This window comes from Sturnira hondurensis, unplaced genomic scaffold (assembly GCF_014824575.4).
Source record: "Sturnira hondurensis isolate 20B ecotype Veracruz unplaced genomic scaffold, ASM1482457v3 Scaffold0006496, whole genome shotgun sequence".
NCBI lineage: Eukaryota > Metazoa > Chordata > Mammalia > Chiroptera > Phyllostomidae > Sturnira > Sturnira hondurensis.
The window spans coordinates 21,686,886-21,705,205 of NW_028079127.1; the positions used below are offsets into that span (position 1 = coordinate 21,686,886).

Consider the following 18,320-nt stretch of genomic DNA (forward strand, 5'->3'; position numbering starts at 1 on the left):
GCCCAGCCACAGGAGAGGAGGAGACTGTCCTCATGGCTGAGATGTAGCTGTTCACTGCCTCCCACCCCAATATACTCCCCTCCTTCTGCAAGCTGGGAATATGAGTGATTTTGGTCAACTAGTGGGCACCAGATCTGCGCGCAGGTGAGGAAAAGGAGCTGAGGGATTTCTAATACCCCATGCTTCAGAGTCCTTATCATTGACAGAAAAGGCCCTCCACCCTGCTGGCTCCATGACTCTGGAAAGCCAACACACATTTCTGGGCCCACTTTCTTGTGTACAAAATGAGCAAAGTGGCCTGTAGTGGTCCCAGACTCTGGTCTGTGGGTGCCTATAAACAAGCAGATTCCCAGGCCTCACCCTAGCCTGAAAGAACCAGGACATCTGGGGTCGGGGCCTAGAAATGTACCCCTCTGAGACACACCCCGGTTTAGATATGCAGCCAGGTTTGGGAACTGCTGCCCAAGATGGTCTCTGTAATCCTTTTGGGCTGGAAACAACTGGAATTAGTCCTCTCTGATACCCAAGGGCAGGGCTGGGATGGGAAGGACCCCAAGCAACAGGGTGAGTCCAAGTTCAACCCTGGCCTCCTGAACCAGGGACGAGAGTGTCTATCTTCCCCACCAGGACCTGAGTATATCTCAGCCCCAGGCTGCTCACACTCCTGCTTGTATGACACTGAGAAGGGAAGTCCCTGCCATGGGGGACTTCCATGCCTCAGCCTAGTTGGGGGCCCTGCCACGCCTCAGCCTCGATCCCCACGATAACCAGACGAGCCAGTGTCCAGGGGCAGGAAGAGATCCAAAAGGCTCCTCTTTCCCACTGGCAGCCACCAGGCAATGGAGAGACAGCAGGGCCTTCCCCCTCAGCTTTGAGAAAGGACTCCTGGAGCCTCAGGAGCATGTTCCCATGGGGCGGGGGTGGGGATCTGAGGGCCACAAAAGAACTCCGCCTGACCAGCAGGAACAGCCCCAACCCAGCTGTCTCCTTGTCACCTGTGGTTTACACAGATAAAATACACTGTACCAGGAGTGTGGGTCTATGGGCAGTGCTATGGACCCTTCTGGAACCATCCGAGCATTAGTAAACTATGCAAGTCCCATCATGGGTTTGGTACCTCCAGGGGGACTGGACAGGGTGGCTCTATAGAAGCAGTAGGAGCCATCCAGCTGGGATGTGCTGGTTGGGTGTCCACATGCTGAGCCCTGCCCCCCTCCCCCACGCCTCCCATGAGTAGCTACCTGTTTGCAGTGGCATCGTGGTCAGCCCAGGACCACAGTGATAGCTCTGGTCCCTACTCCTGCCCATCCTTTAACTGCTCCTCCAGTTACCCTGAAAATAAATCTCACCACCCTTCTGCTCCCGGTTGCCAAAAGGATAAAGTCCAAATTCCTCGACTTGGGGGGAGAAGACCCCTCCTCCCTTCATCCTCAGTGGTACTTCTTCAGGCCTATTTTCCCACCTTCCTATGTCACTGTCATCCAACAGCAGCCTCTTCCAAGGACCTGCCGTGGCCTACCTCACGTCTCTTGGCCTGCAGTGAACATCCTTCTCTGATAGGCAAGTGGAATAGCAAAAGTAATAATAATCATTGTTAGCATCTACCAAATGTCTACAAACTTTCCTAACTGCTTCACTTAAATTAACCCACTTAATTCTCAAAGTAACTCAGTAGATGGTACAGGTACCCTTATGCACTATCCCTTTTACAGATGAGAAAACTGAGATTTACTCTTTCAGGTTGGCCAGCACTGGAGTTCGAGGCCAGGTAGCCTGGCAGGGCTGGAGGCAGCAGTGTCCCTGCGGGCCAGGGCAGGGCCAAGCAGCCCCGCAGTGGGGCATCCACCTGACCAATGGCTCCGCGCTCAATCATGGAGCTGCTGGGACCATGGGAGCCAGGGGCCTGGGGTCCTGGACGCCTGAGCAGCAGCCCTGTGCAGGAAGTTGCAGGCAGAGGCTTTGACTCAGGCTGACAGGAGACGACACTGCACCTCATTTGCTGAGCAATGTTTGTGTAATTAGACACATTTGGTGCCAGTGAGGAGGAGCAGGCTACAACTGGGGCTTGATGGATCGGGCGTTCCACCAGGCTCCGACCACATTAATCACAGAAGCCAGAGCCAGAGAGGCCATTTTCCCCCTGTTTCTTACCTGGGACAGTGAGGGCAGGGGTGAAGCCGTGGGCTTTGCAGCACTTGCCTGGCCCCCTGTGACCTGGCTGAGGACTAATAGTCCTGAGGACAAGGCGGGGCCGCAGGAAGCCTAGCCCAGCAGGATATGGGAAATACTGCTGCCGCCTACGGCTGGGCTGTGAACTTGTCTAGACCCCCTTGGCTGGGAGGGGGAGCCTTTGCTCCCTTAACTCTTGAGCAGAAGCAAGCACATCCACCTTGCAGGGGGTGACCTATGAAAGTCACCATACCTCTTTGAGCCTCTGTGTCTGCCTCTGTAAGATGCAGATTATAACCCGACCAGACAGAGCAACTGGAAAGTGGACTCACAGCACACCACGCTGCAGTGCAGAGCTGGCCCGCTGTAGGCCCTGCACGAATAAGAGACACCCTTTGTCGTATTTCTGCTGTGTCAGGCCAGACTCACCACTGGGGCTTGGTGATCCCAAACGAGTGAACAATGATACCCAGAGAGGTCCAGGTCTCAATCCCTGTGAATGGTACGTTGTATGGGAAAAGAGACGTTGCAGATGTTGAATTGAGGATTGTCCTGGATCAGCCAGCGGGCCCTTCCAGCAGTCCCAGGTGTCCTTACGGAAGAGCCAGAGGCAGAACACCACCACAGAAGAGGTGGATGGTGGTGGGAGGACAGGCACGGGGTGGGGTGGGGGGGGCGGGGGGGGCGGGGAGGTGACGTGATGGGAGGTAGGGTTTGTGAACCAAGGAAGCAGATTCTTCTCTCCTGGAGCCTCTGGAAGGAATCAGTCCTGCTGGCACCTTGAGGTTAGGCCCATAAGACTTACTTTAGACTTCTGGCCTCCAGAACTACGAGAACAAATTTGTATTGTTTTAACTCACCAAGTTTGAGGTAATTTGTTACAGCAGCAACCGGAAATGACTACATTCCCCCTCAGTTATCAAGAACAGTGGAAGAGCCACTCGGGCCAGTGGGTGCCAAGACCATTTCCACAGGCCTCCTAGCCTGGTCCAACTGCCCCTGCTCCCAGCCATCATCACCTCCCACTTCTCCCTGTGCTCAGCTCGCACTCTGCCCCCCCCAGCTAGGAAGAAAGCAGGCCCAGAGCGGGATGAGGCCTATATCCAACCCAGAGCTGGTGAGCGGCAAAGCCTAGAGAAGACGCGGGGCGATCTCCTGGCCACAGCTCCCCACTAGCACAGGGAGGGCCGGCACTAAGGGGCCTGTCCATCAGCAACAAGGTCCTGCTCGCCCAGAGTGTCTCAAACCTGGGCCTGCAGAGGGCGTGTGACACAAAGATCATGGGCCTCCCCTGGACTCTCTGGCTCAGCAGGTCTGAGCTGGGGCCCAAGAACCTGCATTCCTAATAGGCTGGGAAACTACTAACCTAGGCGCAGGATCCTAACAAAGGGCAGGATAGGCTTTCAGGAAGGATTCAGCTGAGCCTGCCCAGGGGTCCTGAGGTCATCCATACACTCCCCAGACAGGTCAGTGTGTGACTGCGAGTCTGGTCATCCCGAGGCTTAGTTAATTAACCTATCGGTTCCTTCATCTGTAAGATGGGATGCCCCCAAATGCACACCTTACAGGGCTGCTGAGAGTGTGAAGTGAGATGAAACATAAAGTGTTTACAACACAGCATTTGCCACCGGTGGGGCCTTCTTCTATCTCAGTCAGTCCCCCTGGGAATGTGGGGCGATGCGAGCCTGGATGTTCCCCTGCAGCGTGATGAACACAGGACCGGACTTCCCCTCCAGGGCACTCTCAGCGCGAACAGTGTCTGAGCAGCACTGGGCCCCTCGCAGGCAGCACGTCACTGCAGGTCTGCCGCGCCCCAGATCTGTGTTGCCGGACTAGCCAACCGTTTCTCAAGAGCAGGAAATCAGCCCTTCCCACCCCCTTCCAGACAGGGACTTAGCTCCTTCAATAGGCTTAGGATTATCAGATGGCACCAACTGACCCACTAGCCCCAGATGTAGGAGTCCCCCAGAATCTGCTGGACCTGTGGCCTCCATCACTGCAGCGGTGGGCCCTTGGAGGTGGGCAGAGGGCTGACGTGGGCCCAAGGCTGCCAGCAGCAGGTCCTAATCAAGCGAGACCCAGCTACACGCACTGAAGTGAAATGAAAAGTTCCCAACATGTCAAAAGGCATGGGAGGCAATGTCCAAGTCAGACAACACAAAAGCAGTGATAAGCAGAGACTATCACAAATATTAACACATTTATTTGAACGAAAGAAACAGAGAAACAGGAGAGAAGGGATAGCTGTTCCTTGTAGCAGAACTGTGACAGATAGAAGTGGAAGGAATAATGGAAACGCAAAGGCATCCCTTGGCAGAGACAAGTGAGTCCTGTTTCTGACAAGAGCCATCGATGGATGTTAAAGTCTGCGGATGACAATGTGAGGACAAACAGGATCTTACACATGACCAAAGTACCTCCCCACACTTAGTAATTACAAAGGGACCAACTCTAAAGTGGAGGAACTCAACCTGAACCAAGTAACAAAATTAATCTCTAGTGAGGACAAGCACTGCCATGACGCGCCCCGTGACAAGAAGGGCACAACCCCTCTCTTCTTACTGCTCCCCAAAGTGCATATATTTTGAATTTAACCAAGAGGCAACACTAGGCAAACTCACATGGAGGCCATTTTATACAGTCACTGGCTTGTCCTCTTCAATAGTGTCATGGTCATGAAAGAGTCTAAGCAACTGTCCTGGATGAAAGGTAACTGAGGAGGTAGGACAACTAAATGCAAAGGCTGGATCTGGGACCAGAGGGAAAAGACATCAGTAGGCAACTGGCCAAACTGGGCAAGATTTGGAAGCCAGTTAATAGCACTGTTAACATTTGAGGAATAGTGGAAATCTTTGTAGTATTTTTGTAACTGCTTTTATGTGTCTGAAATTATTTCAAAGTAAAAGATACTTTTAAAAAGAAAATAAAAATCCTGGATTTGATCTGCCTTGGGAGGAAATGGGTGCCCAGAAATAGGAGTCACTGAGGCCTGGGATGCCTTCTCAGTCACCGGCCTCCTGACCAGGCACGGGGCTTGCTTTGAACTTTGTGAGTGCTCAGCAAGTACTTCCTGACTCCATTCAGATGGAAGCAAGGAGAGCAGGAAGGCTTGTCTTCAGTGGGTGGAATGCATGGAGAAGGCTGTGTGCTCAGCAAATAGTGATCGTGCACCTATGACGTGTCAGCCACCGTCAATGTGGAAATGAGAGGGCAGCAGTGCAGAGCCTGCTGGGAGGCAGGTGTGAAATGGATCATTCTGGTGCATCAGTGCAGTGGGAATCCAGGGAAGGGCCCCACTCAGTGTGTGGGATCCCCATACCCCCAGGAGGAAGATCTGTAGGAGATGGTCAGGCTGGGCAGCAGGACCCGAGGCACAGGAATATGCAACAGGGTTGTCTGTGCTGGAAACACAAACTGCAACTTGAACAGGGAGGTGGCTGGGTCAAGAGAGGCCACAGGGTAGCTGATCCTGTGCAGCAGGTCCCCTCCAAGACAGGTGCGGGAGCAGCAGAGATGTTGGGGACGAGGGGAAGATTCTGGCCTCTTTTCTGAAAGCAGGCAGATGAGGGTGGCATAGGCATGGGTCTCTAAGTAATAAAGACCAAGAAAAGTAACACCATCTGGGGGCTTCAAGAGGTACAGTGACACAGACTGGTGCTCCACAGCCTGCAGGTCTCAAAGCAGAGAGCAGGAAGAGGCCCTGAAGAATAACTTTGAGTTTATCCTTATAAGCACGGTAACCCTATAATTTGGTGTCCAAGTTGGCACACTTGAGAGAGTGAAAGGGGCATTATGAATTATTATGCTGGGACAACCTATAACCAAGGCCACCATACCACATATGATAGTCCCATAAATATGGGCCACCATACTCATACATACGGGACTTTGGCCTGAAGGGGATTCCCACTGTATGGGTGGATAAAGAGCCCCAAGGTACTTCTGGATATGGTAGGAGAGTCTGCAGCCTTAGAAGTGATGGGGTGTGAGACAGCACTGCTTCCTTCTCAGGGGACCAGAGGGATGCTGGGTGTTCACATCCCACTCATACATTCACTCAGCATCCCAGGTCAGTGCCCTTGTGGGTGGCCAGGGGATTGGCTCTGCTCAGGGCAATGCAGATCAGGAACTCCAAAAAGAAAGACAGAAGCAGCAAAGGTTGGGGATGCGGGCAGCCTGGCCTCCCCAGTGGCCGGCGGCCACATGCCAGGGTGGCAGGCAGAGGGCAGAACTTACCCGTGCACGCCATGGACAGAGTGAGGCTCATAATGGTACCGTCCCTCCTGGTGTCTCATGTCAATCGGTAAGGGAGCATGGAACGGCGGCAAAAGGTGCTGCGGCACTGTACAGGGGGAGAGAGAGACAGGACTTCAAAACCTTTCCCCACCCTCAAAAAGCAATTTTCAAAGGACTTTAAAGCTCAATGAATTTCAGAGCAATAGCAGTCAGGACAGGGGGCTCCGAGGTGCCCCGGCTATCACACACCCATGAAGAGGGATGAATAAATAATCAAAGTCAGCCTGAGAATCCTACATCTTTCACATAAAAGATCCCCAACTGCGCTCTTGACAAAGGCAAGCAGCTAAGCGCTCTTTGAACTCAGGGAGATTACAGACTCAGCCGCAAATCAGGGCTGACAGAGCCGACAGGCTTCTGCCCATCCCGGCCTTGGCTGCGTGTGGCTCCAGCAGTCCTGGGTTACGGCATCCACACAGGCTGGCAATATTTACCTAGAACCATCTGCGAAGCCAGGGACTGCTCCAGCTGTAGCCAGCAGACACCTATGTGGGTATGTTAATTCTCCAGTTCTTAATATTAATTACTGACCCTAAGTATGCTGGTGGTGCCTCCAAGAAGCAAATGCCAGCTAGTGAGCACTGGTTTCCAGAGGTGAGTCAGCCCGGCTGCACTTGGCCTGCCCTCAACAAATCATCATGATAATTGTAGGATGCTCTTTGCTTATTAAAAAAAAATTCCTGGGTACCCTGGAGGCAAACATAATTATAGGTGCTAGGAAAACAAGGCTCTTTAAAAAGTCGTTAGACTGGGAAAATGGCTAAGAAGCGGAGACTTCTCAGTCAGCTCTCACTCGGGCAGAAGGCTGTAGGCCAGTGGGAACCTGTGGCGAGTGGAGGGTCTCTTTTTCACGCGCACTGGCCAGCAGCCTGCCAGGCCCACTTAATAAATGCATACAAATAATGCTGCTGTTCCTGTGCACACAGATTCTGGAACCATACTGTAAACACTGTGAATTCTTTTTCTGGTTGTGGTAAAATATATGTATAACACAAAATTTACCGTTTTAACCATTTTTAAGGGTAGAGGACAGTTGAGTACATTCACATTGTTGTACAACGAGCACCACCATCCATTCATCCAGAGGACTTTGTTCCTCCCCAAACTAAAACCCTACACCCTTAAACAACAGCCCCCTCTGCCCAGCCCCAGCCCTGGCAACCGCCGTTCTACTTTCTGCCTCTATGAATTTGACTATTCCAGGCCCCTCACGTGAGTGGGACCACGCAGTGTCTGTCCTTCTATGACCGGCTTTCCTCACTTAGCATCATGTCCCCAAGGTCCCTTCATTATGCCACGGTTCCCATGAAAGCACCACATTTTGGCTACCCACTTATCCCTTGATGGACACTTGGTTTGAATTCTGTGAACCCTTAACAAGAGGAGTTTTTCTCCTAACATTTTAAACTTATTTTTTTAAATGCTCACCCGAGGCTATGTTTTTAAATGATTCTTAGAGAGAGAGGAGCAGGGAGGGGAAACATCAACGTGAGAGAGAAACACCGATCGGTTGCCTCCTGTATGTACCCTGACTGGAGATGGAACCTACAAACCTAGGTAAGCACCACGGCTAAGAATCGAGTGCACACCTTTGTGGTATACAGGATGACACTCCAACCAACTGAGCAACCTGGCTAGGGCTAGCCTTAATTTTTAAATATTCAATTTTATCTACACAATTCCACAATACTGGCATCTTTCATGGGAACTGGGAAAAAGGAAAATAATCTTCACACCTTAATTAAATCAATTTGTCAAACTTGGACTCCAGAAATCTTGGGCTCAGAGGGTAACTGGCCTCTAAGAAGGGAGGGCCAGTGCTGGGCCACTTCCACACGGGAGACGCACTGGGCTTCTGGAACCCCAGGGAACTCAAGCAAGGAAGCCGTGCTCAGCTCCCCAGAGGTGCAGGGAAGGGTTTTTATGCTTGTTTAATGTGGCCAGGCAGAGTGGGTAACAGTATGGTTAACAAACAAATATGCTTTGTTTCTGTGTATTCCTGAACATTTCCCTATATATCCAAAAGCCCCCTGAGGCAGCCAGGGTAGGTTTTACTGCACCCCTGTCACAGATGAGAAAATATAGGCTGGGGGAGAATCAAAGTCACAGACCTAAAAAAATGATTGAGCCAGGAAGAGAATTCAGGGACCTTGTCATGGCTTTGCCCTCTGCCCAGCATGAATGAATACTCAGAGGCAGCCCCTGGTATAAGGGGCATGTCTGGGTCCTCCTGTATTTAACAAATGCACACACAGTACCAGGCCCTGCTCCAAGAACTTTGCCAATCAACTCCCAGGTCTTCACAGTAACCTCGAGCTGCGTGCATCCCAGAATTCCTGTCTTCCTGCTGGCCATCCCCCAGCATCCTGTGCGCTCTGCTCCCCAAGTGTCTCGCCTGCAGGGTTGAAGGGGGTCCCTTGATGCAACACCAGATTCCCCCCACCCTTCCAACCTGGTCCCTGCCTAACCAGCTATGAGCAGAGATGCTTCTCTGCACAGAATTAGCGCAACTTCTCCCAGGTCTAAAGAGCTATAACATCTACAGGAATGCAGTGCTCATGCTAGTTTACCATGCAAACATGACATGGAGTGGCGCCGAGATGGATCTGGCTGCTTCTCAAGGCCAGGGGCTGCGCATGTGCATGTGTCTGTGTGTTGGGGGAGGAGGAGCCTGGGAAGAATCAGGGAGAGCCATCCAGAGTCCTGCTGAAGCTGGGGCTGTTCCCTCCTTTCTGCCCAGTCTCTGAGGAAGCAGCTCTCTCAAGTCTAAGTGGTAGGTCAAGACCTCTGGCAGCCCCTGCTGTCCTTCAGGGAGCTGACATCCATGGAATGAGCAGACAGCAGGAGTTCAGGCCACAGTTCTAGCCCCCTCAAGCTCATGCCCTTGCAGTCCTCAGGAGGAGCCTGGGGACACATGTCAGAGGCTCTCTGTGTTCGGGTGTTGATGTGTTAGGTCAGCCAGCAGCTTGAATGTGGCCAACTCCCCACCGGGTCAGGGAGGGGAAGTGCTACAGGCGGTCTTATCTTCAATTGAAGCCCCCTACCTCACAGGCTTTTGCTTAAGGCATCTCATTTAGTGTTACCATCAACCTTTTCTTATCCCCATTTCTCAGGAAAGAACATTGAGGCTCTGAGTGGTAGGTCTACTTCTAGGAGAGTAATAATCAGTCAGTTTGTGGCTTCACTCTCTCTCCCCCATGAAGCCCCATGTGGTTTCCTGGCATCCAGCACACAGCAGGCCCTCAGCAATAGGGGGCTCACATCCAACAGAGAATGTACCTGGTGTGGTCCCAGGACAAGCCAAAGTACCTGTGATCAGCTAGCAAGTGATGTCCAGACCACTTTGCCCAGCTTTACCGAGGTGGCCCAGTTTACTCACATTGGTGGGGCTAAGTCTGGGCAGTAGTCACTGTAGGAGTAATGAGTCATTCATTCATTTGTTCCTTCACTAGTTCGTTCCTTGCTTCCTTTATTCCCTCCACCACTCATGCATTCATCTGCCTTGTATCAAGGGGGTGTGCTACGTAGCAGGCAAATCTAGGTCCTGGGAGTAGTGTAGTGACAGTAGCCTACACTGTCACCTTCACAGAGCGGTAGAGCTTCCCTAGGAGCAGACAGGCCCTGAATGAATGAGCAAATATACTTATAACACAATGTCAGAGGATGGTAAGGCTAAGAGGAAACTGGGCTGGGCCAGGGAACAGAGAGGAGACTTGAGTGTAGAGTGGGAGTGTGTAAGGGCTCCCTGCAGGAGAGGGTACGCCAGGCAGGGGGAAATGGCAAGTGCACAGGGAAGAACCTGGCAATTTCAACACCAAGGCTAAATAACCTGCTGGAGCAGAGGGTGGAGGTGGGAGAGACAGGAAAGAGGGTCCTGTAAGTCTGAACAGGCTGTGGGAAGAACTCTGGAATTTTTTGGAGGGGTAATTTGGGAAGCCATTGGGGTTGGGGGTCTGAACAGGGAGTCATGTGCTTTGACAAAACTTTTCAGAAGGCCACATGAGTAGGACCAGCGTGGCGGTGGGGGGGAGCAGAGCCATGCCCTGGACAGGAATCCCAGACTGGCCCTGCCACCAGTGACCATGGACTTTGCAGAAGGTACGTCCCCTTTCTGGGTTTCACATTACCCATCTGTACAGTGAGGATTAAGCAAGCTTTAATTTCCTCCCACCAGAACTGTCTTGATGTTTGTGAACAGCCCCCTGCACCTCTGAGAAAGGGCCATGCTGGTCTTTGCTGGTGACACACTGAGGCTTCCGGAGGCAGTCCCTGAGCCAGTAGCCTTCTTTACCAACTCAGACACCAGCCACAGGCCCAGTCACCTGAGCCCACTTGTAGGACACCCTCCTAAACTGTCTCTGGAACCAAATCTGCACCCAACTATGCAGATACACTGAGGATGAAAGCTGACCCTGGATCATATGAGGGTTCAGGACCTTTTGGACCAGCAAGGACTGACCCACACACCCTGGAGAAAACTTTCAGAGGTAGATGCTTAGCCCGAGGTCCCTTGGCCAAGCCCAGGGAGGAGGAAACCACTGTGGACCACTGCGAGAAACCCTTATGTCAAGAGGCCGTCAGCAGCACCCAGGGAACATGAAGATGAACACAAAGAACAAGAGTTGCCTTCAATAACATGTTGAAGGAGACCCTTCCACACATTGTTTTCATTGTGGGCTCTTTCTTCAAGTTAAACAAAAATCCAAACTCAATCATGTCCTTCCGGCAGCGGGGAAAAAAAACCATACACACCATATGCTATTTCAAAGAAATGGCTCTCTTTTTAAGTTTCTGAGGAAGAAACTCTGAGATGGGAATTTCATATGGATTGCGTAACCCCCTCTGAAGAAAAATCACATTTGTTTTTGATCCTACACAGAAAAACCAATAGTCTGGGAAGCTGAGAATGGTGGCATAATGGCTTTTCTTTTTTAACCCCAGAATTTTTCTGTGCCGAGGTTTAAATGCCAAACACTCCTTGGATGGTGGTCCCAGGGGTGAGGCAACATGTGTGCCCGTGGTGTCCCTGGTCTAGGGATCTCACTGTATGAGTGAGCAGGGCACCGGGAAGGGGCGGGTGGGGCTCCCCTGGAAGCCCAGCTCTAGTTGATGCCCCATTAATGACGACTCTAGTGAATTTCTGCAGCAAAGGATGGGGCAAGGTCAGCAGACAGCGCAGACAAAGAATCAGGAAAACTGGGTCATCAAACATGACCAGGCAGCTGACACAGCTGCCAGAATTCTCCTCCTATGAAGTCATGTGTTGCTACAACACGGAGGACCAGGGAAGAAATGGGTTTCTGTGAGATGAGCTGCCTTGCCCTGCCACTGACCGAGGGACGGCACAGGCAGGTATCTATGGAAGGAGGCCTGGTGCTGGCACAATGCAGGTCTGAGTTAGGATGGAGCACAAACTCATCTCAGCACAGCCTGTGGGGCTTCGGCGGGGGGCCAGGGGCCAGGGGCCAGAGCACGTCATGGATCCCATCCTTCTTGGGCCCCAGAGTCACCCTGCAGGAAGCCAGTGCTGTGGCTGCATCGTGGATACTCTGATGGGCTCCAGGTGGCCTCTGATAACCAGAAAGACTTCTTGGCCCCCAATTTCTCTTACGCCACAGGGGACTCTGCTTGGGATTCCCCATTGAAAACTAATATGATAGTGTTCCTTTCCCTTACAATTCCTTGCACCTAAAATAATATCCAGAGAAAGTGTTTCATTATTTTTCTGGAAAGCCAACAGACCCTGTGGGAAAGTCACAGAAATAAATTCACACTTAAGTACTGATGACTCACCAGCTGACTTTCATCCTAATGGAAGGACCCAGGCAGCAAGAAACACCTGTATCTTTGAAGAAGAGAGGTGCTAATATGGAGAGAGAAAATGGCAGACAGGCTAGATTAAAATTGGCTTGCTCCTAGGTTGCACATGGGTCAAATGACAGCCCTAAGGGGGATGACCTGTCCCCATGGTCTGAGTTGGGATAGAAGTAGGAGGCACATAAGCCATAAATCAGACAGACTTGGGTGTGAAGCCTAGTTCTGTCACTTCCTAGCAAGTGACAAGCTCTCCAAGCAAGTGTCCTCACCTGTAAAGGAGGTAGGACACCCACCCATGCGGCATGTCCGCAATCCTCTGGCACAGAGCAGGAGCTCAGGAAAGGGTAGTTCCCTTCCCTGTCACTGTGAACCTCAGAGGCGATGTGAACAAGGCTCCAATCTCTGGTCATGACAGGAGCGTTTCCCTGACCCCTGGTGTAAGGGACACCTTGATGCACCAGATGGGAACTCACCACGATTAGATGTTCATTCCATGCACACTCAGTGCTCCTGACCCACTGTGGTACGGAGTGGGGATGGGCAGGAATGCTGGGTCATGGCTTTGGGCACTGCAGGAAACATCTCCTACAAATCAGTCCTACAGGGCCCATCCCACTGGAGGCTCAGGCCAGCTACTCTGCACTGCAGCGTTTCCCAAATGAGGGGACTCACAGGTGGCTTAGTAGTTCCAGCAAGTAAACATTGTTGTGAAATTTATTTGAAAGGATGGTGTTTAAACAAATCCCACATATCCCTGCCTCGTCTGACTTCAGTCCTATCACCTGCTCTGCAGCACTCAGCTCTCTCGGGAAAGTCAGCAGCAAAGAAGCTCAAGGCAGTAGAGGATGTGACCAGGTCCCAGGAGGGTGACACTTCCCATTGTGCTGCAGAGTCTCAGTTCAGAAGGTGAGATCCCTCTAATGACCCATTGCCTTAAAGCAAACCCAGCTCCCCTCTCCAGGAAGAGGGGCAGGAGGGATCAATGGCCTGGACAAGTGTGCCTCTGGGAGGACTCTCTCCCATTAGAGAGAGGTTGCTGCTCTCCACCCCACCCTGGAAATCCATTCACCAATTCAACCGTTTAACCCACAGGGGACAGGAATTCTAAGATGCTCCGCAAAACGGAAAATGTCAGCTATGTGGTGACTGGCACCTTTATCTTGTGCACCCATGCCCTGGAAAATCAGCCAGCCCTTCTGCTGGACACTGGCTGGCTGCCTGCTTGGTTAAGGTCTCCTTTTCAGCCACTGAAACTGGCTCATCACAGATCCTACAGGGCAACACACCTCACTCTCTCCCACTCACGTGAGGATCCCAGGCCCACTCCTCAGGGAAGCTGGAGCTCAGTCTTTCCAGAAGGTACCAGAAATGCAACACTCCCAGATTTCCCATTTCAGTGGGCCTGGGAATCTGTCCTTGTAATGTAAGTGCCCAAATGGTGCTGACAATGCTTTTCAGGACCAACACTTGGGGATCCATTGGCCTATTACTCTTTACACATATCTAGTACCGGCTGTAGCATCAGAATTCCCACTCACAACAGTAAATAGGAGATTATTTCTCATATTTGTGCCTCCGATGGATGCACTACACTAGATAGAGAATGGCTGCAGCTGAAGAAATTCAACATGGTTGATGAGAGCCCTGGGTGTGACATTCAAATACGGTGACTAGCACGCTGTCCCATGTACCAGGGCTTCTATGTAGTGGACTGGAGTGTGGGCATCACGAGGAATGTAAGCTTTGAAGGTGTCATGATACCTATGTTTTTCCCTGCTTCAAGAACAAAGGGGCACGCAGGGCTGGGATTAGGCACAGGGGACAGCACATCTGCAGGCCTCCCTGGCTTGGGCTGGCCTCAGTCAACTCTGAAACTTGGACGATTTCAAAGGCCAACCCTCCAGACATGTTGACTCAGACGGCCAAGGCCTCTCCCAGTGGAAACAAAGTTACCGGCCCAAACGTCAGAGTTTGGAGGCATGAGCGTGCAGAGGAGTCCAGGAAAGCCCAGGCAAGTCTGCTTTCAGGCCTCCTGCAAATGGCACTATTGCTCCCAATAACAAGCCCAGGACAGGCTGCTTCCAAGGCCTCTGCTGATGCCCAGGCACCGCTCCACAGGAAGCATTAATAAGAGTAATAATACCCTGAGTGGCACTCCACAGTGCGCAATTAAAACCTGTTTCTGTCTCACTAGGTGGGGGAGGGGGGATGAAAATCAGACAGGAAATTCCAACACCACAAGCCGGCTGGTGTCCGGCGGGCTAAGGCCCAGGCTGCGCACGCTCTGTCAGACCTGCCCCCACACAGAACTTGGCAGGACCCGGGCCTCGGGCCGGGCCCGCCACTGTGCACTGCTCGCTCCAGAGCCACAGGCTGGCCTTTCCAAGAGGTGTTACTTGACAAAATATGACAAAATTGCTGCTGGAAAAGGAGAGCTCATGAAGCCAAGGCCAGTGCCAACCACTCCACATGGGGCAGAGCTTAAGGCTGGTCCCCAGGCGGGGTGGGCAGGCACGCGGAGAGGAGAGAGGTGCTCGCTGCAAGGGCCGGTCACGCGCCTGACCACGTGCTGCAGGGAGAGGCCGGAGCCAAGTGCTACATGGACCTCACCACACAGGAACCCGGGCAGTCCTGGGCCCAGTCCACTGTGCTAGAGACTGAATGTGTGCGTTCCCCACCCCAAATTTAGGTGGAAATCACAACACCTGATGTAATGATGTCTGGAAGTGGGGCTTGTGGGAAATGATATGGGCATTTGGATGGAGCTCTCATAAACGGGATGAGCACCCTTATAAAAGAAACTCGGAGAGCTCCCTCATTCTGTCCTCCACGAGGCCGCAGAGGGAAGACAGCTATCTAGGAACTACCAAATCACACAGCAAGTCTGCTGATGCCTTGACCTCAGCCTTCCCAGCCTTCAGAACTGTAAGGAATAAGTGTCTGTATTTTTGTTACACAACCTTATCTAACTGAGACACCCTCAGGTAGTGAGGTGAAGACAAAGGGGAGAGGCCACAAGAAGCAGACGGGACCTGGACTGAATGCCACAATGTTTCGGCAGACGGTACTGAGGCTGCAGCTGACACAGCAGCCACTGCTGCTTCCTGTCGCCTTCCTGTTACCTGGTCCCCGCATCTGTGCAACGAACGTTGTGTCAGAACCCACATCGGACAGAGACTGTAAAGCAGAGACAGGCTAACATGTGTCAAGGGCTTTCAAAGAGCCAGACACGCACGAGGGCCCCGGAGTGCTGCTGTGGCCGTCTCCACGGACCTTTGCCCCTTCAACTAGGGGTAGAAGATGAGGGGTTGCTGCAAAGGGACCCTGGGGAGGTGCCTGCCATGGTAAGGAATGAGACGGACCAGGGTAGATACGTGAGGTCTAACATTAGAAAATGTTAGGACCAAAAGAAACCTGAGAGAAGGCCAAGCCCGATTAAGTTTGAAAACTATCTTGGCCACAGAATCTGTTCCAAAGAAAGTAACGTGCAGGACCCCAAATCTACAATGGATTAGTGACCCAGGGTCTTTAGCTCCAAAGGTCTTCCCTGCAGACCTCCAAAGGACTTTGCAGAAAACACAAATCAGGCCAAGGGCTTAGAGAAGCGTGCCCTGTGAGCTGGTACCTGTGTCCCAGAGCTCACTCCACCTGTTTGTGGGGCAGGAGAGACAGGTGGCCTGGGATGGGCGCAGGCATTCCAGTGAGGACCCAGCACCACACAGTTCACCTGAACAAACATCCCCCTGAGTTTCGTTGCCCTTGACAGATCCGCCTGCCAACTTGTACTAGTAGCCCCGTCAGCTGGCAGCTTCGATGCTGTCCTGTCACTGTCCAAAAAGCCTATTTGTCATGGGGGATAGGGAGCCCTCTCAAGGGGACGTCTGAGCCACTCCTCTGCCTGGTTCCCCACAGGTCCCAAGGTATACCTGCCACTCTGCTTCCTTCAGCAGCATCCAGCCCCTTTCCTACAGAGCTTTGGAAAGAGATTTCCCTAGCCTGGTACTTCAGTCCTGCCTCACATCCTCCCAAGAGTGCCAGGAGAGTCTGTGGTCACTCTGCTGCAGTTCTCAAGGGAGCCACAGCATTCAGTCCCCAGCAGGCTTTACCCAGCTCGCTAAGGCAGCCCTTACTGCAGGGTATGCTCTGAGAGACAGCCTGCCAAAGCCAGTCCATGAGATTCAAAACCACACATGGAATCTGCCGTGAGAACAGCCTTCAAGCATTTCTGAGCACTGCACTCAGGTCACACTTACTTGCTTTGTTGCAGTAGACAGCTAATTACAAAATGCTTTTCATTTCTTCACTGAAGCAGGCCTCCTAAGTACCACTTCTCAGAGCCCCTTGTCACTATGAGCCCAGTGATGATGTGTGACTCAAATGGAACTTTTCTTTAAAACATTCTCAGCCCTGGCTGGCTTAGCTCAGTGGATTGAGCGCGGGCCTGTGAACCAAAGGATCGCGGTTCGATTCCCAGTCAGGGCACGTGCCTGGGTTGCAGGCCAGTTCCCAGCAGGGGACACACGAAAGGCAACCATGCACTGATATTTCTCTCCCTCCCTCCTTCCCTTCCCCTCTAAAGATAAATAAATTTTAAAAAATTCTCTACTCAAAACCAATCTCTTCTCTTAGTGACTGACCCCCCTGTCAAATGCAGCCCTGGCCTATGACGTATAATGTAGACCACATATGTTATCTTAAAATTTCTAGTGGTCACATTAAAGAAAGAAAAACTAAAGAAGAAACTGGTAATAATTTTAATAACATAATTTTATTGAATCAGCCTATCAAAAATATTATCATTTCAGCCCATGACCAATACAAAAATTATCAACAAGATGTTTTATATTCTTTAATTTGTGCTGTTTAAAATCATTTGTTTGGCTGATATCAAGACCACATCTCAGTTCAAAGAAGCTACATTTGAACAGCTCAAAAGCCACATGCAGTGAGTGGCTCTAACCAGTTATCATTATTGAATTTGAGTGTTTACAGTCTTCTCATCTAGGTTAATAAACATCCCAGCAATACAAAAAACATGGTGACGAGCATTCTCTCAAAGCTCAGTTCCTCCTCACTTCTGAATCTTAGCTCCCTGAAAACTTCTATTTGGTCATTTTAATTAACTGATTTACAACAGGCTGCTCCTTCTCACACCGTTGGCCCTTCAGGGCAGGGCAGAGTGTATGGGCAAGGCCACGCTGATTCTGCCCTGCATGCTGCCCGCTGCCTTGCCCACAGGCTTGGGCAGGTGCTCCCAAGCAAGGCTGTGGGCGTGTGGACTCCTGATAACTTCTGAAAAAAAAAGAAAGTCCCTAGTGTGAACCTCGAGGCCTAAGAATGGCTCCTGGTGGCCACCCGGGCTCAAATTAAAGAACAAACAAACAAAAACCAACAACAATAGAGCCTGGCAACCATCTATGTGCAGGGGCCCTTCATGAAAACTTCACTTCACACAGAAGCCTCTGTGCTAAACTGCCTCCCTGCACTGTGTTTCTGCCATCTGAACTAGCCTTTATTTTTTTTTCTTACCTAACATTTTTATTGGCATTTTAAAAATAATTGATATAGAGATATAAATGTCAAATAGAACACACCATGTAAGGAAATGGAAGAACACAGCATTTTAAATCACTTTATAAAAATCAAGAATGAATTTCAATCCCTTTGATATATTTTCTTGATAGCAAATGATTTTTGACAAAGTACTAAATCTCAAACAAATTTCAAACCCCCCCACATAATTTATCCCACCTTTTAATATGATTACAAAAATCCTGAGAAAATGTCACATGAATGACAGTGAGAGAATATTTTATTCTGTGACTATGTACACAAACAACACCATGATCTTCTCCTTAAACACTGTGTACCTTAGCTGTGATTATGGCTGGCTATATCACTTCAAAATATTTTAGTTTTATTAAAGTTACTTTAAGCCAACAAAGTAATGAAAACTCTTTGCAGAAATAAATGGAAGCCAAATGCCTCTTACAACAATGTAGAAAATCATTTTCTGAGATCCCCACGTTTTATGAAAA

At 51.0% G+C, this 18,320-nt stretch overlaps 1 protein-coding gene across 1 annotated transcript in view; it reads right to left on the minus strand.

The window, feature by feature from the left end:
• Positions 1–18,320, minus strand: part of GLI2 (GLI family zinc finger 2) — a 249,886-nt gene that overhangs the window by 53,946 nt on the left and 177,620 nt on the right. Inside the window, exon 3 of the mRNA XM_037049863.1 lies at positions 6,406–6,511. Within this exon, the coding sequence (XP_036905758.1) occupies positions 6,406–6,511 (106 nt within the window). The remainder of the gene's footprint in view (positions 1–6,405; positions 6,512–18,320) is intronic.